Below are 23,457 nucleotides of genomic sequence, written 5' to 3' on the forward strand. Positions count from 1 at the left end.
GGGGGGGGGGGGGGGGGGGGGGGGGGAGAAGTACTAGGGAGGAAGGGAGGGAAGAAAAGCAGAGCAGATGGAAGGAGAGGAGAGGGGTGGAGGAGGAAAAAGGGGAGAGGTGGGGAGGGGAGAGAAGGGACAGGGAGAGGAGAAGAAGAGAGGGAAAGAGGGAAGGAACATCCCAAGACCTCCACTTACCACTTCAAACTTCTTATCAGGAAAGATGCATGTCTCTCCTCCTGCTGTGAAGTTACAAAAAACCCTAAAAGCATCTCTTGAGCAGCCCTGGTTGGGATCAATCCAATATTCCCCTGAAAGAGAGGCAGGGTAAGAGTTGGGCTATTGACGTACCAGTTGCTAGTATCCCTCAGGTTAGGCTGGGTCCTCCTTATCCCTGGCATCCTGCCCCTTTCCCTCTGGCATTGTGAACATCATTGTTCAGACATTGTTCCCTCTGAACACCAGACCAGCATCTCCCGGACATCCACAGCCTTCCAGGTCTTCTTACCGTCAGGCAGGTGGGGATGGCTCCGGCCAAGCTCCTTACACACCAGGCCAGGGCTCTCCTGGGTCCCTCGGGGACTTCTTAGCTGATCTATTTCACTCTTCAGGGAGCTGAGGGAGGCGTACACTTCCTCCAGGCCACTCTCACTCGGCCCAGGGACTCCCTCAGCTGATCGCCGCCGGCGCCGGGACCCCCCCATGGGCAGGAGTTCCCCCGCCTCGGATGGGGGGCCCTATGAGGGTGAAGACAGAGATGGCAAAATGGAGGGGCAAAGAAAGATGGGGAGAGACTGAGACTGAAGTAGAGGTGGAGATGGAGATAGAAATGAATGAAGATGATAGATGGAGAGACAGAGACAAATGGAGAGGAAGATAGATAAAGAGACTACAGAGACACAGAAGCAGAGACAGAGAAAGGAATGGGTAGAGAAATGAATTTAGAGACAGAAAGTGACAAGTGGAAAAGAGATAAAGATGCAGATACAGAGACAGATGGATAGAGCCAGAGAAAAAAGAGAATGGGAGGAGAGATAGAGCAAGGAGAGATCAGAACAAGAACAATAGGATATGGACAGACACACACAGACACCCTGCAGACTTGGAGGATCCCTGGGGCTCATGGATTCATTTCTCTTCCTCCAACAGACCTGGGTCAGGTGCCCCAGCTAAAAAGGCTCTCTGTGGGGCTAGGCAGGTAAGCAAAATGGAAGGCTTCATTCCCACTTCTGTTTCCCAGGTTTCCAACCTCAGGCCTAAGCCCTCATCCCTTCCTCCTTTTTTGGATGGGTGACTCACCGGAGGTCCAGGTGGTCCTGGGGGTCCCGCATCTCCCTGGGGGCCGGTGGATCCCTAAATGGAAGAATGGTTCAGACGGGGACCAAGAACTGGGTGGGACTATCCAACTTTCCAATTCCCATTTAGGGGAAGAGCAGACTCCTATCTGGAGGGAAAGGCTTCTTCTACATTGCTGGCATCTCTTATGATCTCTGGTCGCATTGTGAGCAGCGACTGCTCCTTGGAATTAGAGTTTAGAATGGGTAGGGGTGCTAATACTTACTCACCGGTGACCCTTTTGACCCTTTCTGCCCCAATGGGCCCTGTGAAAGAAACGAAGAGAGATGAAGCATTACTTCTAGCCAAAGCCAGGATGTGATTTCCCTGATCCAAACACACACCAATACACTTCTCCTCATACTTACTGCCAAGCCTGGGGGCCCAGGGTGGCCCAAAGGGCCTCTGGGGCCTCGGAGACCCTGACAGGAGGGAAAAGGAGAATATCAGGCACTTCTGAACATAGAATATGGCTACCCCCATCTCCACTACTCTCCCCTAGAAAACGGGGTCCTTGCTCCCTTTTGGATCCCCTGGACAACTCACAACTTCTTCTGTACTACAGCAATTCCTAGGTGTAGAACTCCCCTGTCCCCATCCCTGAAACAAATCTTTTCCCAGACACCTTTGACAAATTCGTTCTACCCTTTTCCTTCAAATCCAGGAACATATTTCCCCACTACAACCACCAAAAAAAGACTGTTGACTCGATGGGGATACTCACAGGGTCTCCTTTGGGGCCTGGGCTGCCTTGTATCCCTGGGACCCCTTGGTCTCCCTTCTCACCAGCCTCCCCAGGAGGGCCGATTAGTCCAATTAGCCCAATATGACCCTAGAAAGAAGACGGATAGGAGTGAGCCTTGGGACTAGGAGGAGAAGGAAGTTTCTTCTCCCAGAGCCTCAAGGTGGGGCCCCTGGGGAAAAGAAGAGATATTTTCACCCAGACCTGAGTGAGACAGGGAAGTGGGTATGGAGCTGAAATAGACTGATGCCTTCTCCTCCCAAGAGCTGAGAGAGGGAAGGGGAAGGATTAGTGGAGGGGGGCACAGAGGATTTAAGGGCGACCACAAGGGCTATTACCTTCTCCCCCTTGAAGCCAGGATCCCCTTTCAGGCCAGGGAGGCCACTGGGCCCCTGGAGAGAGAAAGGTGGGGTCAGAGCCTCATGGCATCAGCTACTTGGATATAAGCATGTTTGTACCCTGAGCCAGAGCAGAGTAAGGGGAATGAGGTAAGTGGTCAGTGTAGACTCCCTCCACCCCAGGGCTGTCCAGAAAGGTGGAATTTCAGGCACCCCATCCCAAATTTCTGGGCCCAAATCCCAGCTTTGGGGATGGACAGTGGAATGGTCAGTCAATGTAGCTGGGTCAGCAGAGGCCATAAGCCAGTGTCCCAGACACTAGCAGGGTTAGGTTTCTAGGATAAGAACAGTGGCTTACCAGGGGCCCGGGTGGACCCATCTGTCCAGGGGGGCCAAGAAGACCTGGCTCACCCTAAGGATCCAAAAATAGTACAGGATATAAACCTTTGAGTAAGGTGTGAGGATCATATATATGGGGTGCTAGTCTCACTTCCCAGTGGAGAATCCTTTCCTTCCCCTCCCACATGTTCCCCAACCCATAGGTCCATCTGGGGAGAAGAAAGAGCCCAAGATATTCTTTTTGTCCATTCTAGGGGGACCCAATCCCCTAATGTAGAAACTTTTTAAACCATCTATTATGAGTGCCCAGCTAGCCTCTCCAGCCCCAGCACCCATACAAAGGAAAGCCAGAGTCATCCTTCCCTACCAATGGGAACCGTAGCCAGGTAGGGGTTCCTTCTGTACCCCCTCCCCACAGCCTCTTTCCCCCGACTCACCGAGGGGCCAGGAATCCCTGGAAGGCCCTCAGCCCCAGGCCGACCTGGGGGGCCCCTTGGACCCACTGGACCTGTCCTACCAGGGGGGCCATCAGGTCCAGGCTGACCCTGGGAGAGGGAGTAGAAAAGGTCAGTTAGTCAGTCAAACATTTCTTAAGTGCCTGCTATGTGCAAAGAAGCCACCTCAGAACCTTCTACCAGGAGACTTCTGCCCTTTCACCCTAGGGGCAGCCCCTCCAATCCAAGAACCTAAAGGATAACTACAATCAGTGCACAGTTCCAAGGGTTCAAGGTGTAGAGGAAGACACTGACAGAGGCCAGGAGGGACTTACCTTAGCCCCCTTCTCCCCTTCTCTGCCCTCATGACCCATACGACCACCAGGCCCCTAGAGACAGAAACAGTATGTATGGGAATGAATGGGTGTGTTGGAGTGACCACTTTTAAAAATTATTATTTTGCTTTTCAATGAACAAGCATTCATTTCGTCTCCCTCCCACTCCCCCACTCCAAATGAACAAAATGCAAAAGAAAACCCTCTTAACAAGTACACAAAGAGGATAGCAAAGCAAATTCCTGTACAAAATTGGGGGTCTCATTTGCATCTTGAATTCATCACCTCTCTGGGCCTACTTGATAGGGAGTCTCTAGAGGAGATTTCTGCTCAGAGAAGGATTGGACTAGGTGAACCCTGAGATTATTTCCAACTATGGGAATCTTTGATTCCGAGTGTTTTCGGATCTGGCTCTGTTCCTGGGACAAGGGAGGTGGACTGGCACAGGGACAGGTTTGAGCCAAAAGTCATCCTAAGAGATCACTTACCCTTTTCCCAGGAGGCCCTGGAGGGCCAGGCTCCCCAGAGGCACCGGATGGGCCCTGCACAGAGATCTCTGTGGTCAGGAAAGAGACCCTACCCTATCCAGCTGCCTCCCTACTTCCCTCTCTCCATCCCCAGGGTCCATCAATCCCCTAATCCCTCTCTTTGGGCATTTCTTCTGGCTGTCCTACATGCCTAGAATGCCTTCCCTCTTCTATTCTGACTACTGATCTCCCTGGCTTCCTTTATGTCCCAACTAAAATCCCACCTTCTATAGGAAATCTTCTCTAATTTTTAATTCCATTGCTTTCCCCCTTTTAATTATTTCCTATTTACACTGGATAAATGATTTGCTTTGTACATATCTGTTTGCATGTTGTCTCCTGCATTGGACTGTAAGTTCCTTGAGGGCAGACTGTCTTTTGGACCTTTTTGTATTCCCAGGCACTGTGCATATATGTGTGTGTGTGTATATATATATATATATATATATATATATATACATGCAAATATATGTTTATTGAATTGAATTGAGTCATAAGATCACAGAGTCATCTAGTGATCCAATTCTTTTATTTTACAGATGAGGAAACTGAGGCCCAGAGAGAGCAAGTAATTTGCCCAAGATCATAGGAAGACAGAACTGAGATTGGAACCAAAGTCTACAGATCTACTATACTGTATTGTCCCATCTCCCCTGACAATAAGTTGTGGGGAATTGGTCCCATCCTTGACGTAGGAACACCACCTCTTCCAGTCTTTGTAGACTGTATTTTTGAACTTTGCCAAACTCTGCCAATACTCACATGTTCTTCCCTCACTCTCAGCCCTGCTCTACCTCTCTACTTGCTGACCCCCAGTCTCCTTCACTTACTAAACCCTAAATTCCCATCCTCACTCATCAATCCCTAGCCTCCCTTAACCCCTGACCTTCAGCTTGCCCCAACTCACCAATTCTCCCCAACTTTATCTAAATCTCCCCAATGTTCCTCCCAACTACCCTCCTCATTCCCACTCCCACTCTCAGGTGCCTCAGCTCCTCACTCACCGGAGCCCCGACATCCCCATGGTCCCCTTTCTCCCCCTGGACACCTTCTTTGCCCTGGGGAAAGAAAGAAGAAGGAGTTGGAGGTAGAGGAAGTAGAGATTGGAGGAGTTGGAGAAGAAAGAGGTAAAGATTGGTTTATTTACAGTTAAAATCTTACTCTGGCAATGAAGTAAAAATTGTTGGAGAGACTTAGGGGAAATGCTGGGCTCAGCCAATACCAAAAAGGAGAAGCATACATTCAGACCTAGCTAAGTCTGATGAAGAGAAGCAAGGATAGCTTAAGAGGCTGGGCATAAGGACCAGGTAAGGGGTATAGGTAAGGGTAAGGGCTATACTTACAGCAACACCAGGGTCTCCAGGTGGACCAGGGTCTCCAGGGAATCCTGTGGGACCCTGTAATCCCAAGAATAAGGGGTCACAGCCTTCCCATTTATCCACCTTCTTACTACTGAGGTCTAAATCTTTATTATGAGTCGCAGGGAGACTTGGATAGGGGTCTGGAACTCTGTTTGGGGGGATTACTGGGTAGGACTTGGGAATTAAGCCACAGACCTTCTGCAATGGAGACCCTTTGTCCCAAAACAAGTGTATTGGACACTACAGCCAGAGGATCCAGGTGCTGTTCCTTCATTCACTCATTCACTCACTCTCTCATCATTCAGCTTACCCACTCTTTCATTCATTCATCCATCCATCTATCCATTCATTTATTCATTCACTTATCCATCCATCTATTCATCCATTGATTCACTCACTCGTCCATTCGCTCATTCACTGTCCATATCCATTCATTCACTCACTCTTTCATTCATGCATTCACTCATTTAGTGTTTCATCCTCATTCATTTCACATAGTCATTACCCAGTTACCTCCCGAGTATTCAGCCCTGTGCTGATGGTGGCAGAAGACATATAACCCCTGCCTATCCTTGAGGGAATCCCAGAGTGTGGGCTCCTTACATGGGGGAAGGTTACTGAAAGTGATGAGGAGCCTGTAGCTTCAGCAGTGGCAAGACTGTATTTAGGGATGGGATGTGGGGCCCTAAAACAGAATTCATCAACCCCTCTTCTAATTAGTCCTTCCTTACCATAGCTCACAGGCCTCAGAACTTACCAGGCTCCCTTTGGCCCCATCCTCGCCAGGAGGTCCTTTCTTCCCTGGAGGGCCTGCAGCCCCCGATGGTCCTGAGTCACCCTTTTCACCGAACTCTCCCTTGGGTCCCTTCATAGAGATGGTGGTCAGGGGTCAATGTGGATTGGGAATACTCAAGGGATCGGGGATACTGGTACACAAAGATCAGCCATCCGAGTGGCCCAAGGGTCAGGAGTCAGCATGGCCTGGGACTGTCTGAGTGGCCAAAGATTAAGCAGGCTTAAAATGCCCCCTCTGGGAAATGAGTCCCCAATATTAAGCACAAATATAGAGAAGGGATGGGGAGAACTAAGGGTAAGGAGCTAAGACACTTACCATTGGTCCAGGTTTGCCTGGGGGACCAGGGTCCCCCACTTCCCCAGGTTCACCCTGAAGGAAAGAAAGGTGTGAGAGACAAAAAAGGAAGGGTGGATAGAAGGGTTTGGGTTGTGGGGGTGAAATGAAGACACAATTTAGGGGTGTTGTAAATCACTGAATGGTAGAGACTCTAAGGGGAAAAGATCTAAGAGCAATACTCTTCCCACAGGGTAGAGAGGAAAGATTGAAATGTGACTAACTAGGGCCTTGATGCTATACCTCTCAGCCCCTTTACTTTTCACCTACCTTTTCTCCAACAGCTCCTGGCTGACCAACACCCCCAGGCAGCCCTGGAATTCCCTAGAGAGAATAGGAGAGAGGTAGAAATGTGACTCCTACCTACAAATGCTGCCACAAACTAGGAATATATGAGAGCTGTAAGACTGTGTCACCTTTAGAGAGATCAGCCATTCCCTTTCCCTGTCCATGGAGCCTCCAGATACAAATTCACTTACCTCTGACCCACTAGGGCCCTGGGGTCCTCGAGGGCCTGGAGCACCATGGGGACCCTAAAAGGGAATGGAGGGAAGGAACACTCAGAGATCCCCAGAGAAGAATATCTCCAAGGTACTTTGAGGATCCCCTAAATTATACCCCACCCACATAACCCAGATCCCCAACACAAAGGAGCTCCCAAATAACTGTTGGGATTCATTGCCTTCTCCCTCCCAAACTCGAAAGAGTATAAATGAATAGCCCTGTGCTTTGTCAGCATATATACCATGGAGCCCACATCTCCGATCTCTCCTTTCTCTCCAGGTGGTCCTGGCATTCCCTGGCAAGAGAGACCATCAGAGTTGAGGATAGAAGAGAGCCTCAACCAACAGGGGGAAATCCCTAGGGAAAGGATGAAACCTATCCCACCCCACCTGCCCAGCATGCATACCCACCTGTAGGCCAGGGGGACCAATTCCTCCAGGGAAGCCCCTCACACCGTCATCTCCTTTCTGTCCAAAGAGACCTGGCGGACCCCGTCGTCCTCGTTCCCCATCTGCACCCTAGGAGGGAATCAGGATCTTGAGCTGGTGGTGGTGTCAGTGATGGGGTTAGAGTTTAGAGATCATTAATCATAGTTGGGACTGAGAATGACAGAAGTTGGGTCTCTTCTTTACTCAAACCCTGCATGGGGATGGGGGTAGGAAGATACTCACTGGAGGGCCTGGATGTCCAACAGGACCTTGAATCCCTGTTGGTCCGGGAGGGCCCTGAGGGGAGACAAAGAATCAGAAATGCCTGGAGCCAGGGAGGAGCCCGCCTTAGATTCAGGATGTGGGGTCCAGAGTGAGGAAATTCTTCTATCTCACCCACCTGGTATTCCCCAGATCAATATCTTCCCCCTGTGTCCCATCCCCCCTCCCCATTCTCCATGTCCTCCCTTATCATCATATATAGTATCTCCTCACCCCCACTCACCGGCTCCCCTTTGTCTCCTTTGCTCCCCTTGTGACCTGGGGCACCCATTTCTCCCTAGAGGAAAAAAAAATTGAAATGGAATCCTAGCCCCAGTCCCAGCTTACCACTTCATCTTCTCCTCCCCACCATTGCCTTTTCTTTCTCTCTCCCATCATTCACCTCTTCTTCCCTCTTACCTTGTCCCCATCTTCTCCAACTGGCCCTGCTGCTCCAACTGGTCCTAGGGGCCCTGGAAGCCCTGGAATCCCATCTTTCCCTGTAGGGCCAGGAGGTCCACGCTCCCCCTAAGGGGAAGAAGGTTTCACCAGGGGCTCTGGGTGGGCCACATGCCCCCTACTTCCCAATGGGATAATAAACTGAGAAAGGGAATGGGGAGGGAGTGACCCCAAATCCTCAGTGTGCATGAAGGAGTCCATGAGCCAACTGAAGCAAGACTAAGAAGGGGATAGTTTGGAGAGGAAGGAGGGGGTTCATGGAGTTGTCTGTGGGAGCTTGTATTGTGTTGAAAAGACCTGAGAAGGTGGGGGGACATCTGGGGGACTGAGCTTACTGTCTTTGTTACTTACTGAGGCTCCTATCTCTCCAGCAGGGCCAAGAGGACCTTGTCCACCCCCTTGACCTGGCAACCCAATGCCCCCAGCAGGGCCCACAGGACCACGTTCTCCGGGAGGACCCTGTAGAAGGTGGGGATGGGGCAGAGAATCAGATTCAGGCCAGTTTCCCTGTGGATTGCCTCAGCCACCCAACTCCAACCCTTAAGAGTACCCAGACCAGGACTGGGCTGTACTTACATTGGCACCAATGGGGCCAGGGGGGCCCTGTGCCCCCTTCAGGCCAGTAGTTCCCTTGGGAGAGAAAAAGGGATGTGAGATGATTCAAAGTAAAAGTCCTTTAATCATTCTCCATTTCAGATATTCCCCCATATACTTCCCCATTTCCCCTACACCAACCAGCTAAATCAAGATTCGGCTCAGGTTTAACTTTGGAGAGATTTGTCTAACTGGGGTCCATTGAGAATTCTCTTCCTCTGAGCCCCCAAAGCCTCTCACTCCTTGGATAGCTCTGATCACATGTAATCTTTTGGCTCTCTTTTCAAGTGAGTCCATCCCCTTTCTCCAGAGCTCCCTGAAGACAAGTCCTAAGTCTGCTCCTTAGGTCTTTCCCACACAGTGAGTTCCCTGATGGGAAGGGTCAGTCTGTTCCTCCTCTCCTTCCCCCAAGACAATGAGCCCTCTGAGGACAGGACCTGGGCTTGCTCCCTTGCTGCTCCCCCAGTCAGCTAGCCTTGTGAAGGCAAGGGTCTATTCTTTTGGTCTCTTCCAGATCATAATCTCCCTTAGGGCAGGTCCTGAGGCTGCTCCTTCTGTTTCCCCCAGATACTGAGCTCCCTGAGAGCAGGACCCAGCCTTGGGCACACACAGGTGGTGGGATGAGGGAGGCGAGCTACTTATTAAGGACACATGGATGCTAATGCTTACTGTATCTCCAGGGGCTCCTCGAGGGCCAGGGAAGCCTTGAGGACCAGGGGGGCCATCTTTCCCAAGGGGTCCAGGTGGTCCAGGGTCTCCCTGTCACAGCATTGGGCAGAGATGTCATATCCCAGCCAGTGAGAGGGATTTATATACCCATCCTTTCCCCATATGAGGGTTATGATCCATATCCAATGGAGGAGTCCATGTTCAAGTCCATGTCCCTTCCTCTGGCTGTGGAGGGATTGAGATCTGCCCCTTAGAGGTTTAAGAAGGGAGTATCCTGGGGGTAGTTAGGTGACTTGGTGTATGGAGAGCCAGGCCTAGAGATGGGAGATTCTGCATTCAAATCTGACCTCAGATAACTCTTAGCTGTGTGAGCTGGGCAAATCACTTAACCCCCATTGCCTGATTCTTACATTTCTTCTGCCTTGGGACCAATATGCAATATCAATTTTAAGATAGAAGGTAAGGGTTAAAAAAAGGGGGGAGCACAAATTTCCAGGGTTATCTTACCTGGGCCCCTTCGCTTCCCAGCAACCCGGGTAGCCCCTGCTCTCCAGGGGGTCCAGGAGGGCCTGGATGGCCCCTTTCACCTACTGGCCCTGTTTCACCAGTCTTCCCCTAAGAAAGAGAAAATTGGGAAGAATTTGTCTGAGAGTCTGCATTGTAGGAAATGGGAAAGTGGTGCTATGACCTCCAGACCCTACCTCCCCCAAAACTGGCCTTCTGACAAATCAGTAGAATTGAGGGATGAGAGAAGGACTCCAAGAAATCTGCCCCAACCATCTCTGACCCTTCCCCTCGCTCATGGATCCAGAGTCTCCCCAAACTCAGCTTGAGGTCTCTAGGGATTCATCTGACCTGGGGGCCAATGACACCAGCGGGTCCTGGAGAACCTGACTGGCCCTGGAAACCCTGGGGATGAAAAAAGGATAAATATGAGATCTAGTTTTGATATGAAGATAATAGTGTCAAATAATAAGAATTCCCATTTCTTTAGTCAGTTGCACTTTACAAATTGATTTCCTCCCCCCCACCAAACCCCACAGGGAGGTAATAATAACAATAACAGCAAGGATAATAGTTAGCATTTCTATAGCCCTTTAAGTACTTTACAAATATTATCTCATTTGATTCTCACATCAACCTGGGGAGATAGGTACTATATTATAATTCCCATTTAGCAGATGGAAAAACTGGTGCTGGGAAGGAGGTAGTGTAAGTATTATTTTCTTTCTTTTACAAATGAGGAGATGAAGGCCAAGAAAGAACTACTCTACTAGCAGCAATGCAAGGATCCAGAGCAAAGCTGAGGGACTTATGAGAAAGAAAACTAGCCACACTCAGAGGAAGAACTGTGGGAGGAGAAACACAGAAGAAAAACAACTGGTTGAACACATGGGCTGATGGGGATATTATTGAGGATGTAGACACTAAACAATAACTCTAGTCCAACTATCAATAATACGGAATTAGGTCCTGATCAATGATACATGTAAAACCCAGTGGAATTGCATGTCGGCTAAGGCAGGTTAGGGGGGCTGGGGGAGAGGGAAAGAACATGAAATATGTAACTAGGGGAAAATATTCAAAATAAAAATAAAATTTAAATTAAAAAAAAAGGAGAACTGACTTCAGGTCATACAATTAGTCAAAAGCAGAATTAGGAATGGAATTGCTTTCTTCCATGACACTTCACTGAAGGAACCAGGAGAAATGAATTTAAGGAGGCTATGGGGAAGAGTTGGAGGAAAGGGAAGCAGGAAAGAGGATGGCCTCAGGAAAACATGAGCAGAATTTGAAGGAAAGGAGGTAGGAGGATTGTGGGAGAATTCTGGGAGAAGGGGTTGGAAGGACACTGAAGAAGAATTGGGTGGGAATGTGGGGGAGTGGAGGGGACATGAGCAAGCAGTAAGGGGTGAGAAAGTAGAAAGCAAGGACAACATTGGTAAGTCCTAAGAGGGGTTTGAGGAGGAAGAGTTGGAGCCAATATGGGGAAGGAGACAGACAGGACATGGGTAGGTCTGGGCAACTCTTACCAACTCTCCCCGCTGCCCAGGGTGCCCAGGTCTTCCCTCCTTCCCTGCAGGGCCCTGGAGAAAGATTTTCAGGGCAATAAGGGAGAGGAGGCATAGAACATTAGGACTCTGTCCCTCCTCCACCCCAAAACCTCTACCCCAACTCCATAGAACAGAATAACTCACTGGAGGTCCTTTTGGCCCAGGAAATCCAGGGGGTCCTGTCAGACCTTGTGGACCCTGGAACAGAAGAAAATGGACCCTCTTACATCTGCCTTCCCCAATCCAACTTCCTGGAGCCCACAAGCCCAAGACCTGCCCAACACCACCCTGTCCCCACTGACCTTTTCTCCAGGAACCCCTGGAGCACCATCATGGCCCACATCTCCCTAGAAGAGAGAGAAGCTCAACTCAGGAAACAACTAAACTGGAGAGTCTAAGAGGGTCTGAGAGACCATAATGCAGACTGTTACCATTTGAAAAATCCTGGGCAAGGACACAAATACCTTGACCAAAACATGTACCCCATTCACAAATTTGAGAGGATTTCACTATTGGTCAGGGTTTGTAAGGAAGGGAAAAATTGGGGGTCTTGATGGAGGGAGCTCTACACATCCTCTTCCATACCTTGGGGCCTGGTTTTCCTGTGGGACCATTCTGTCCTCTCTCTCCACGGGATCCCTAAGAAGAGAAAGCAATGAGATAGAAAGAACAGGAAGGGGAAGTCAGGGGTTAAGTAGTCCAAGCCCTTGCCCTTTCATTCTTCTCTCCATTTTCTCTTTCTCCTCCATCCTTCCCACCCAGGGAGGAGGCAAGAGTCTGAATGATGGAAAGTAGAAGAGAGAGATACTCACTGGTGGTCCCCGCTCTCCTTCCTGTCCTGGCTGACCAGCCTTCCCCTGGAAGAGAGAGAGGAACAATGAGAATAAGGTCACATCAGCATAACTGGGCAAGAGGAGGACAGATCAGATAGACAGGGAGGAAGGCAGAGGGAAGAGGAAGAAGGTATAAGCCTCCGCCTCCTCACCATAAAGTACATGCACAGTCTCCCACCCAGATACACTCCATCATTTGCCATCTCTCCCTCTGCTCTTTACTCACCCGTTTCCCTTTCTCTCCAGCCAGACCCAGTGGTCCTGGAAACCCATTGGATCCCTGAATGAGGAGAAGCAGAGAGGAGATGGAGAAGGGAGATGGGAGAAGGAGGGGAAGTACTGCCAACTTTTACTCTTCTCTTTCCTCTCAGCCCATTCTACCTTCTCCAAGGTCTAGTCCCGCCACCTCCTCCATGTTCCCTTCTGCCTCACTGGCATCTCTCCCTTCTCTGAAAGGCCAGAGGCCTTGTGGTCATAAAAGCACAGGGGCTCACAGCTGGAAGGAACCTCAGAGGCTAGCTATCTAGTTCAAGTCATACTTGTTTGAAAATCCTCCTGGCAATATTTTCCTCAAATTGTCCTCCAATCTTGCCAGTTGTTTTTTCCTAATCTGTTCTTTTTCTTTTTTTCTTTTCTTTCTCTATTACAAAGAAAGCCTTGCTGTGGGTTAGGGAGAGATGAGAGCCATAAATGAGAGGGTTTGTAAAAATAAAAGGCATAAATAAGACTTTTAAAAATCCTCAACCAGCTTCTACATGAATAACTCCAGTGATGGGTAGCTCAACATCCTCTCCCCCCCCCCTCCATTTCTTATCAGCTACTCGAAGCAGGCCATCCAACTTCAGAAGAGCTCCAATTATCATAAAGCTTTTCCTTCATCGAACTGAGATCTCTGCTGCTTCCCCCCAACCCCACTGTTCCCCATGGGTGACTCTATGGCCAAGGTGAATAAAATTAGTCCCTCTTCCCTATTACCATTCTTTAAATACTTGAAAGAGAATACTTCGAGTCCCCCAAAGTCTCTTCTTCTTCAGGCCAAAACTTTTCCACTTTTTTTCTTGTATGACATGGTCTCTAGTCTCCCCACCATCTTGGCTGCCCTCCTCTAGACTGTTTTTCAGGTAGATATGTCTTTTTCCTAGACTATGAGTGTCTTCGAGGGCACCCAATATCTTTCTCTTCTCTATATATGGCCAGGGCGCTTAGCAACCTCATCAACCATTGGTAAGTACTTCACAGAGATTAAATTAACTCAAGTTGTGTCTGATTCTCTCTTTCCTCATCCTCTTGGCACAGGTTAGGGTTTTTGAGACCCCTACCCATTCTCCATCTCCTTACCTTAGGACCTTGACGACCTGGATATCCTGGGAGACCTGGGATACCAAGCTTGCCCTGCCAAGAGAACAAAGGGAAAAGGTTAGATCAATCAGCCCTTTGGAGGGTATCCAGAGTTCAGGCCAGAGGTCAGACAATAGCAGTGTATAGTCAGGGGTGAGAGGATACAGGATCAAAGTCATGGGGATATAAATGGAGAAAGTGGTACCAGTGAGGAAGTTGGAGAGGTTGATGGCTCTTTTCATACCTTCTCCCCAGCTGGGCCTGGGGGTCCCTCTTCACCCAGCAATCCTGCCTGACCCTTTAGTCCCTCAGGCCCATCCTCTCCTCTTGGGCCCAGTGGTCCAGGATCACCCTAGAACAGAGAAGATACCCGTTGTTAACTCAACTCCTCATACTTCCTTTTCCCCATCCTCCACCACCCCATGCCATCGACTCCTCATCCTTTAATCTTACTCTATCTCCTTTTAGACCTGCATCACCCTTAAAGCCTGGGAAGCCATCTTCTCCCTGGATTGGGGGAAAGTACATAAGAGAAAAATAAGGTTTTGAGGGAGAGGCACAGAAAAGACTTCAAAATTTGAGGAATGAACCTCAACTCCCTACTTTCTTTCTTACCTTCTCGCCTTTCTCTCCCTTTAGACCTCGGTTTCCAGATGTGCCCTATAGAGATAAAGCTTGTGCTTAGAACCCCTTGGTAGAGAAACATATAATTGGGGTCTCTTAATCCATTCTACCTTTGCTAGGGAGGAAATCTGGCCCAACCCAATAGGACCTTAGTCAAAGTCGTGAGCTCCTAGGGGGTATTAATACATGGTCTTCCTCCTAGTTTATCCCTACGCCCAACCACATCCAGGCAAAAATCAGGTTAAAATCAATACCAAGGGCAGACTTGGAAGCCTCATACTATATAAAGTGGGTTGTCTTTTTTGGGCCTTCTCAGCTTGCTTAAGTTTCTCCTTCTATCTCCTCCCTATCTGATTCCTGAAGTCATGTAGTATGTGGTGGTGGTAGGGGGAGCAGTTTCCTGGTGGTATCCAGACAGTCTGCCTCTAGGCTCCTTCTGCCCTTCTGTAGAGACACCCAGCTCCTCCCTCCCTCCTGGGAGCCCAACATTCCATCCCAGCCCTTTGTTTCACTTAGGAGCCCCTGGAACATTCTTTGGTCACACAATGTATGACTCTGTGCTCTGGCTACAATGTGACTCTGTGCTGGGCTACAATATGACTTTGTGCCCCAGATTGCAGTCCACTCCCTGACCAGCCAGGCCTTGACCTTCTCTCCATACACCCAAGGGTCCATAGTGAATCATTTTATCATTAGGGCCTGTTCTTAGAATCTAGTTCCTATGGATTGCCCAAATAAGGGATTCTGTCCATTTTGCCAACAGAGCATGGGTATTACGTACCTTCACTCCTCGCTGACCAGGATATCCTGTTGGGCCTGTGGCCCCTTCTGGACCCTGGAAATGAACCAGAATCAGCATTCAAATTAATCATTCTTTACCTCCCCAAATTCTCAGATCTCCCAAGTTTCTCTGCTCAATAGTATTCCTAAGTCCACAGCCCCCAATTCCTCAATTCATGACCTCCAAGTCCCAAGGCTCCCCAGTCCTAGAGCCAAACCCTCTTCTCAGTATACTCACCTGAGCCCCTTTCTCTCCAGTGGGGCCCTCATGGCCGGGGTGACCCTGTGGGAGGCACACATCTTGGAAGGTGAGCTTTCCAAACTCTAGAAGTTCCCATAATCCCCCCATTCCTTCATAATCCCCAAATTTTAGCCCTTAGACCCAAATATCAGTGCTCTCTCTCCTTCTCCTACAACACCCCCTCCTCTCCTTTCCTACTATGGCCTTCCTTGATGGGTCACTCTCTCGTGGCTCTATATTCTTTCCCTCTGACCCCCACCCTAAGACCAATGACTTCAGTCCTCACCGGTGGGCCCTCAGCTCCTGGAAGACCTGGAATTCCTGGCTTTCCTGGGGGCCCCTAGAGGGAGAGGAACATTGTTATATGGGGAGGAGTAGAAGGGAGAAATCATAGAGCTTGAAATTCTGTGACCCCTCCCCACCTTGGGGATAGCCAGACCCAGTCATACATCTCTTAGAAGCATAGAGCAGGAATGGTCAGCCCTGTTTTTAAAAAAATTAATTCATTTTTAAATCCTTACCTTTCATCTCCGAATCAATACTATGTATTGGTTCCAAGGCAGAAGAGCGATAAAGGCTAGGCAATTGGATTAAGTGACTTGCCCAGGGTCACACAGCTAGGAAATTTTGTCTGAGACCAGATTTGAACCCAGCTTCTTCCAACTCCAGGCCTGTCTCTCTATCCACTACTCCACTTACCTGCCTCCTTGTGGATGGGCCATCCACATTTACTGAGGGTCAGAGGTGTTAGGGTGAAATACAATGGTTTTATAAGAGCATAAGAGAATAAGCACTTATTAAGTGTCTGCTGTGTGCCAGGCATTGTACTAAATGTTTTACAAATATGATCTCATTTGATCCTCACAGCAACCCTGCATTATTTATCCCCATTTTACAAATGAGGAAACTGAGGCAAATAGCAGTTAAGTAACTTGCCCAGGGTCACATAACTCATAAGTGTGTGCGACCAGATTCGGATTCCTTCCTCATTTCTCGCACTCTTTTTGATCATAGCACAATACTTGTTGCCATGAGGAACTGTGGCACACTGAATATATATCATTTGGCAACTCTGTGGGAGAATTGAGGAACTTCCACTTGTACCGGCACATTTTCCCTTCAATCTATGTTCTAAAAAACGATTCAGTTGTGTCTGACTCTTCATGACTCCGTTTGGAATTCTCTTGGCAAAGATACCAAAGTGGTTTGCCATTTCCTTCTCCAGCTCATTTTACAGATAAGGAAATTGTTCAATCCCTCTTCTCTCCCAGCAAACAGGGTTAAGTGACTTGTCCAGAGTCACACAGCTAGGAGGTGTCTGAGGCCAGATTTGAACTCAGGAAGATGAGTCTTCCTGACTCCAGATCTGGTGCTCTATCCACTGTGTTACCCAGTTGCCCTTTTCCCTTCAGTAAGAACAGCTGTTCGAGATCAGAAATTTGTCATTTCAAGGTCAGATGGATCTCGATGGAGATATGTATAGTTAATAGGCAAGTTTTGTTTCATTCACAAATACTATACTTCCTTTACATTGTGGGTTAGGTGAGTGATATGTATGTTAAACAAAATTATTTGTAAATACTCTTTCATCTGCAATGGCATAACATCTGAATTCCATGGTACATTCTTTAAGAGCCCCTGATTGGCGTACGGTTAGGTACTACTTTCAAAGGAGTGTGTCCTGCCAATAAGGCAGATGGAAGAGAGGAGAATGTGAATAAGGAATTTGGTCAAGATCTTTCCCCAAGGGAGACCCTGAGCTTAGTGGGGAAGAGAGCATCACTCACTCACCTTGTCTCCTGGTGCCCCTATTGGTCCCTGTGGTCCAGGGAGACCCTGAAAGAGATAGATAGAGAGTGTGGAAAAGGGGAGTGGGGGGGGGAGACATGGAGGGAGAGCCATGAGGAAGATTCATTAGCTCAGAGCCCATCAGACTAGGATGGTGACTCTGAAGAGTTTGGATGGCCTAAATACCCCTCCCTCTCATCTCAATCCTGTCACAAACCTGAGATCCTGGGTTTCCTTGCTGACCTGGAGGGCCTGGTTCTCCTGGGATGCCCTGGAGAGAAAGAGGCAAGGGAGAGATCAAGAAAAGATGGTGACAGTGATTAAGGACGAGTAGAATCAGTGAGGCTGGAGGTTAGAGAAGAGAAGGGTCAGGGAGAAGAGGTGGGGAGGGTCTGAGGGAGAAATAAACACTTACCACATTTCCTTTGGCACCAGGAGGTCCATCTATCCCCACCACACCCTGAGGGGAGAAGAGATGTTGAGAGATGAGGCCCAGAGACAATCACATAGAGTCAGAAATACAGAATCTCAGAAAGAAAAAAGTCAGAGACAGATTCTTACTGGTTGTCCTGGTGGGCCTGGAGGACCTCTTGAGCCAAGCAGCCCCCGAGGTCCCTGGAAGAGACAGAAAGCACTATTACTATCCATGTTACTTCAGTTGTGATCACCTCTACCTAAATTCAAATGCACACACACACACACACACACACACACACACACACACACACACACACACACATACTCACTCACTCTCTCTCTGTGTCTCTCTCTGTGTCTCTCTGTGTCTCTCTCTCATCCCTCTCTCTCTTCTTTCTCTCCCTCACTCTCTCTCAGTCTCTCTCTTCTTTCACTTTCTTCTTCCCTCTCCCTTCCTCCCCTCCTTTCTCTCTCTTCTCTCATTCTCTCCACCCTCTCGTTTCTTCCTCTCTTTGCTCCCTCCTCTCTCTCTCCCCCTCCATCCCTCTTTCTCTCTCAGCAGTCAATGGCAGAGGAAGGAAAAGAAAGATATTGAGACAGGGACTGAAAATCTTGGCATTGCCCTGAGCAATTAGGCTCATAGAATCATATATTTGGAGCTTGAAAAGGCCTTAGAAATCCCTCTTCTCTCCCAATACAATGGAAAGAAGGAAATGTGCCTCAGAGTTCAGAATACTTACTGGCTCCCCAGCTTGGCCACTAGGTCCTGGAGGCCCCTCTGAGCCCTGAAAAAAATCAATCCATGAATCCTGCCTCTAGTGCCCAGGTTATAGCCCCAGGTCATGAGTCCTGTCAGACTAGCAATAAATTATAGCCCCTATCCTGCCCCCAGACAAGTTATCTAACTTTGACCCCCCCCCCATGCCCAGCTTCCAATTTCTCTCCTTCATCTTACCTTCTTACCATCCTCCCCAGGGGGCCCTGGCTGCCCAACATGGCCAACATCTCCCTGGGAAAAGAAGAAGGGAGAGTGAGCATAGGAAGCATATTAAAAGGGAATAATTATCCAGGGGGAAAGAGGGCATTGAGACACTCACCCTTTGGCCCTTCTCCCCTGGCAGCCCTGGTAGGCCATCAAAACCCCGGTCTCCCTGTTCAAAGATATGAGTTGAATTTTGAAGCCTGGGATCCTCTGCATTGCCTTGTGAATCTGTGGCTACCAAATCCCCATCACCTACCTTAGGTCCAGTGTCTCCTGGGAGGCCCCGTGGTCCATCTGCTCCATAACGACCCTGGAGCCCAGGATGGAGGAGAGTTGGTTTAGGATGGTGAGAGGGGATAGAAAGATGAGAAGACATGGCTCTCCTCCCTACCCTTGGCTACCCTCCTGTCACACTGGCTGAACTTCTGCTGTGGCAAGAGGGATGAGTGCCTTCGGAGGGTTCTCTACCCTCTGAGACCTCTTGCTTTTCAACTACAACTGCTGTGCCCTCATCTCACTGCTGTAACCAGATAAAAAGGAAACAGAGGAGTCTTGGGGTACAGAGCTGCATATCCTTGATCTTCCTTTTGTCACCCTACATTTCTGGAAATGGATGGCAGTGTCATTTGAGAGTCAATGGAAGTTTTAGGTAACTTACCTGCTTTCCTTCTTTTCCAGGAGGCCCAGGTAAGCCCTGTAGACCTCTAGGACCCTGTAGGAGGAAGAGAATGAGAATGGAGGTGGGAAAAGTCTAGGGTATCTCAACTTTGACCCTAACCCCTGGGAAGATGGTAGAGTGCATAGACACAATGATCCTACCCACTTCCCTCAGTCCTTCCTCCAAGCTAATTCATTCCTGTGTTTTGACCCATGAAAAAGATCTTTCTCATCCTGAGCATCATTGGTCAGTTATCAACATTTCCCCCACAAAAAACTCACTTGTGGTCCTGCTATTCCTGTTTCTCCTTTCAGACCTGGATATCCAGGGAGACCCTAAACAGGACAGGAAAGTGAGAAGAGAGTGTGAGCAGAAGGAAGTGACCCACCTACGGGTGACACAGAATCTGATATTCCTCATTCATTTTCCCTCCCTTCTCTACAAGACTCCTCTCCACCCTCAATTCCTTATCACAGGTTCTGTCTCCAACTCACCAAAGGTCCAGCTCGACCTGTCAGCCCCACAGGGCCAGGAGGGCCTTGCATGGAAAGCTGGAGAATTAGGGAGAGACATTAACACTTCCTCAAGATCCTTCTCATGATATCATATCCACAGGCACCAAGCCACCCTTCCCCAGAGAGTAGAAAGAAATACCATCAAATGCCCCTCTGAACCTCCCCACCCAATGCTGTAAGGAGAACCCATCAGTCCATGACATACCCCAACCCCAAAACAGCCCTTCTATCATCATGTCACCCCACCATCTTCTCCAGTCATCTCCCTGTTTATTAGCCCCTCTATTACCCACCCATAACCTCCCCTACCCACTAAGGTCATTCATTTACCCCAATTTAATTTCTGTGGGCCCCCATTAGCCCCACAAAGGCCTCCTTATCTCCTGTGGGTCCATTTGAGCCCTTATTTCTCCCATAAGCCTCTCATTACCCATGTAGGCTCCCACCTGGGCTTGTTGCAGCACTGCCTGTGCCTGTGCCTGTTGGAATGAGCTTGGGGGACCCTTGAGGAACTCACCCCCATATTGGAACTGAGGAAATAGAATGGCGAGTAAGGGAGAGACCAAAAGGAGACAGCCCTCCCCCAAATCCATATGTCAAAGCCCCCTCATAAATGCGCATATGTGCACACACACACACACACACAGGGGGATATGGGAATCCATAGAGGGACAACCTACTCATAGATTTCCCATCACCATATCAACACTGGGAAAAAGGATGAAACTGGAAAATGGAGTTCTAGTCCACCAAAGACTAGAACATATATGTATATATATATAAATTATTTAAAAACCTATATAAATAAAAATAAATATATATATATATATTTGGGGAGGAAGGGACAGAGAGGCTATGAAGGGACATTGGTACATAAATAAGGGTCCCCCAAAACACAATGGTAAGGTAGAACCATGGAGGAATATCCCAGTTCCCCAAATATATCAGAGCTCACACACAAAATGGGGAGGAAGGCAGAATTGCACCATGGAGAAGCAGCCTCTCCTCTATACATCCAAGTTCCCGCCCACACCCACACATACTAGGGAATGGGGGAGACACGGGGCCCCTCCATTATCAGACCCCCTCTTGTCTCATTCCCCTTCCCAACTCACAGGCATCATAATCACGGTTCCAGGGAGGCCTCGGACACCATCCACTCCAGGGACACCAGGTCGACCAGCAGGGCCCTGACAAGAGAGACGAGATGAAAAGCCATGCCTGTTCGAGGAGATTCACATAGAGATGGGGAGCTCAAAAATGGTATGGGAACACAGAAAGCGAAAAGGATCAAACAGAAAATAACCCTAGGCAGGGCTCAGAGGTCTCGTCCAACCCCTTCATTTTTGCAGAAGAGAAAAATAGGCCTAAAGAATCATCCAAAGTCATCCTAAGTGGCAGAACCATGATTCAGACCCTAATTCTAATTTCCTGAGTCAAGACTTCTTCCCAGACTCATTTCCCTTTGGTCTGAGGGATTCTAAATCTTCACATCCCCCAGTCTCTGCCTGAAGTGTCCCCCCAAACCTCATCCCTCCCTCCATACTTAAACTCCCTTACCCTTTCGCCTGGGTCCCCAGGGAAGCCGGGTGGGCCAGGAGGGCCCGAAGGGCCAACTATTCCCTGTGGGAAGAGAAAAGAAGGAGTCAAAACATAAGAGATGTCTGTGGTTGGGACTGATCCTACCTTCAATGATTCCCAGACTGATCTCCTTACACTGATATTACCCACTGATCATTCGTCATTGACCTCCATCACTGACTCCTTTTTTAAAATTTTTATTTTCACTTCCAAATTCTCTCTCTCTCTCTCTCTCCCCACACATTCCCTCCACTTCCAACATTGAGAAGGCAAGGAGTATGAAATTCCTTTTATACATATTATACATTTAAATACATTTATTTATATTTGTTTTATTTCTTATTTATTATTATAAACCCTTACCTTCTGTACTAGTATCAATTATAAGGCAGAAGAGTGGCAAGGGCTAGGCAGTTGGGGTTAAGTGACTTGCCCAGGGTCACACAGTCAGGAAGTGTCTGAGGAAATGACTATTATACAAAAATGTTTTACATGATTGCACATGTAAAATCTGTATTAGATTGCTTGCCATCTTGGGGAGAGAGGAAGAAGGGAGAGAGAAAATGTGGCTCAATTTTTTTAATGAAGGTTAATATTTGTTTTTACATGTAATTGAGGAGGGAAAATACCATTTAAAAGCTAAAAAAAATAAAGAAGGAGGTGTCGGAGCCAGATTTGAACTCCAGGCCTGGTACTTTATTCACTGTGCTTCCTAGTTGTCTGCCCCTCATTATACGTATTAAAATCATACAAATCTTTTCCCAACTGACCCCTTTTTTAGACCCTCCCTAGACTCCCTAGACCCTCTTACTGAACCCCATCACTGTCCCCTTGCAATCACTTCTCACTAGCCAACCCCTACAATGCCTTCCATAACTGTCTCCCCTTACAGGCACCCCCATTGAGCCTCAATGGTCCCCCCCAGACCCCCTTCAGCCATTCCTCTCACTAAACTCTATTGACTCCAGTTCAAAGAGAATCCCACCACACCCCACTAATTCTCCTCCAGTCTCCTCTCTGGGTGTATAGCTCTGGATTGAGAAGAATGAAGTCAATCTGGAGATAATCATTAGAGATCATTTTGGAGCCAAGAGCTATGGGAGGCAGAATAACCAAGAGGAAAGGGAACCTGACATAGATGTTGTATTAATGCTCACCAAGGGCCCTGGAAGTCCTGGGGGTCCCTCAAACTGCTGACCCTGAGAGAGAAACATGAATATGATTCCCATAGCCAGTCATAGTAGTCCCTCCCCAACATTCCAGCAAGGAGGTGGGCTCCAACACTACCCGGCACCTAGAATTTACTATTTCTCACTCACCACTTCAACAATTGCTGGCTCTCCTTTCTGTCCCTTTTCACCAGCATCCTGAGACACAGTGGAAGGGGAAGGGAGGAGGGCAATAAAGAGAATCAGAATCCCTCACAAGCCCCAACCAGCCCCTCTCCCTCATTAGATAAGGTATCGACTCTTTGGTATCACCATACTGCTCCCTAGTTAAGAGTCCTGTATCCCAGGCCCTCAGCCTTCTTTGAGCAACTTGGGGAGCAGAGTTCCCCATTTTCCAGACTACTAGGTCTTCCCCAAATACCCATAACCCAGAATTTTTCAGTTCTCTAAAGCTTCCCCCACTGTTTTTTATTCTCCTTTCTCCCAAAGTCTTCAACCTCCCCAGATCCTCGAATATCCTCCAAACTCTCCATTTCCCCCCAATTCCCAGTTCTTCCATAGTTCCCTATTCCCCAGGGATACTTCATTCTTCAGAGATACCCTCATCTTCTCAGATTCCCTCATGCCCTGCAGAGGCCATCTCTCGGCACCTTTCATCCCCCAAGAGTCTTTAATCCCTAAGAATTTATTTTCCCAGAATCCCGTATCTTTCCCAAGTCCCTTGTTCCCCAGGGACCTCCCCCAAACTCACAGGAAATATATAGATCTGGGTCTCTGGCCCACGTTCAGCTGGCCCAAAGATGGGGTTCATGGTATCATTTCCCCACTCTTCATCTCTGTCTTTGCTGGCCTCAGGGAGCTCCCATGTAGCTTCAGAAGTCATTGGCTCATTTCCAGAGTCCTGGGAAGAAGTCAAAAGAGTCAAGGAAAACAGACACATCATCCTTCTGAGCCCAAATGATCACCGTCTAGGCCTCCCTGCCTCCCTCCTTTACTCCTGTCCCTCAGCTACTGTCAGCCCCCCAGACCCT

At 48.6% G+C, this 23,457-nt stretch overlaps 1 protein-coding gene across 1 annotated transcript in view; it reads right to left on the reverse strand.

Moving 5' to 3' along the window:
• COL5A3 (collagen type V alpha 3 chain) overlaps window positions 1–23,457 on the reverse strand; it is a 34,702-nt gene that overhangs the window by 2,742 nt on the left and 8,503 nt on the right. The window contains exons 8-64 of the mRNA XM_044669832.1: window positions 23,178–23,327; window positions 22,577–22,624; window positions 22,415–22,456; window positions 21,237–21,299; window positions 20,792–20,866; window positions 20,123–20,206; window positions 19,656–19,712; window positions 19,443–19,496; window positions 19,162–19,215; window positions 18,760–18,813; window positions 18,619–18,672; window positions 18,477–18,530; window positions 18,262–18,306; window positions 17,666–17,719; window positions 17,520–17,564; window positions 17,322–17,375; window positions 17,108–17,152; window positions 15,603–15,656; window positions 15,314–15,358; window positions 15,077–15,130; window positions 14,287–14,331; window positions 14,125–14,178; window positions 13,916–14,023; window positions 13,672–13,725; window positions 12,560–12,613; window positions 12,313–12,357; window positions 12,086–12,139; window positions 11,803–11,847; window positions 11,645–11,698; window positions 11,480–11,533; window positions 10,302–10,355; window positions 9,954–10,061; window positions 9,447–9,536; window positions 8,760–8,813; window positions 8,535–8,642; window positions 8,145–8,252; window positions 7,969–8,022; window positions 7,707–7,760; window positions 7,446–7,553; window positions 7,277–7,330; window positions 7,011–7,064; window positions 6,802–6,855; window positions 6,514–6,567; window positions 6,160–6,267; window positions 5,385–5,438; window positions 5,046–5,099; window positions 4,003–4,056; window positions 3,515–3,568; window positions 3,183–3,290; window positions 2,765–2,818; window positions 2,407–2,460; window positions 2,051–2,158; window positions 1,695–1,748; window positions 1,557–1,592; window positions 1,291–1,344; window positions 500–728; window positions 190–302 (exon numbers count right to left, since the gene is read on the reverse strand). Coding sequence (XP_044525767.1) covers window positions 190–302; window positions 500–728; window positions 1,291–1,344; window positions 1,557–1,592; window positions 1,695–1,748; window positions 2,051–2,158; window positions 2,407–2,460; window positions 2,765–2,818; window positions 3,183–3,290; window positions 3,515–3,568; window positions 4,003–4,056; window positions 5,046–5,099; window positions 5,385–5,438; window positions 6,160–6,267; window positions 6,514–6,567; window positions 6,802–6,855; window positions 7,011–7,064; window positions 7,277–7,330; window positions 7,446–7,553; window positions 7,707–7,760; window positions 7,969–8,022; window positions 8,145–8,252; window positions 8,535–8,642; window positions 8,760–8,813; window positions 9,447–9,536; window positions 9,954–10,061; window positions 10,302–10,355; window positions 11,480–11,533; window positions 11,645–11,698; window positions 11,803–11,847; window positions 12,086–12,139; window positions 12,313–12,357; window positions 12,560–12,613; window positions 13,672–13,725; window positions 13,916–14,023; window positions 14,125–14,178; window positions 14,287–14,331; window positions 15,077–15,130; window positions 15,314–15,358; window positions 15,603–15,656; window positions 17,108–17,152; window positions 17,322–17,375; window positions 17,520–17,564; window positions 17,666–17,719; window positions 18,262–18,306; window positions 18,477–18,530; window positions 18,619–18,672; window positions 18,760–18,813; window positions 19,162–19,215; window positions 19,443–19,496; window positions 19,656–19,712; window positions 20,123–20,206; window positions 20,792–20,866; window positions 21,237–21,299; window positions 22,415–22,456; window positions 22,577–22,624; window positions 23,178–23,327 — 3,840 coding nt within the window. The remainder of the gene's footprint in view (window positions 1–189; window positions 303–499; window positions 729–1,290; window positions 1,345–1,556; window positions 1,593–1,694; window positions 1,749–2,050; window positions 2,159–2,406; window positions 2,461–2,764; window positions 2,819–3,182; window positions 3,291–3,514; window positions 3,569–4,002; window positions 4,057–5,045; window positions 5,100–5,384; window positions 5,439–6,159; window positions 6,268–6,513; window positions 6,568–6,801; window positions 6,856–7,010; window positions 7,065–7,276; window positions 7,331–7,445; window positions 7,554–7,706; window positions 7,761–7,968; window positions 8,023–8,144; window positions 8,253–8,534; window positions 8,643–8,759; window positions 8,814–9,446; window positions 9,537–9,953; window positions 10,062–10,301; window positions 10,356–11,479; window positions 11,534–11,644; window positions 11,699–11,802; window positions 11,848–12,085; window positions 12,140–12,312; window positions 12,358–12,559; window positions 12,614–13,671; window positions 13,726–13,915; window positions 14,024–14,124; window positions 14,179–14,286; window positions 14,332–15,076; window positions 15,131–15,313; window positions 15,359–15,602; window positions 15,657–17,107; window positions 17,153–17,321; window positions 17,376–17,519; window positions 17,565–17,665; window positions 17,720–18,261; window positions 18,307–18,476; window positions 18,531–18,618; window positions 18,673–18,759; window positions 18,814–19,161; window positions 19,216–19,442; window positions 19,497–19,655; window positions 19,713–20,122; window positions 20,207–20,791; window positions 20,867–21,236; window positions 21,300–22,414; window positions 22,457–22,576; window positions 22,625–23,177; window positions 23,328–23,457) is intronic.

This window comes from Gracilinanus agilis, chromosome 1, assembly GCF_016433145.1.
Source record: "Gracilinanus agilis isolate LMUSP501 chromosome 1, AgileGrace, whole genome shotgun sequence".
Classification (NCBI taxonomy): Eukaryota; Metazoa; Chordata; class Mammalia; order Didelphimorphia; family Didelphidae; genus Gracilinanus; species Gracilinanus agilis.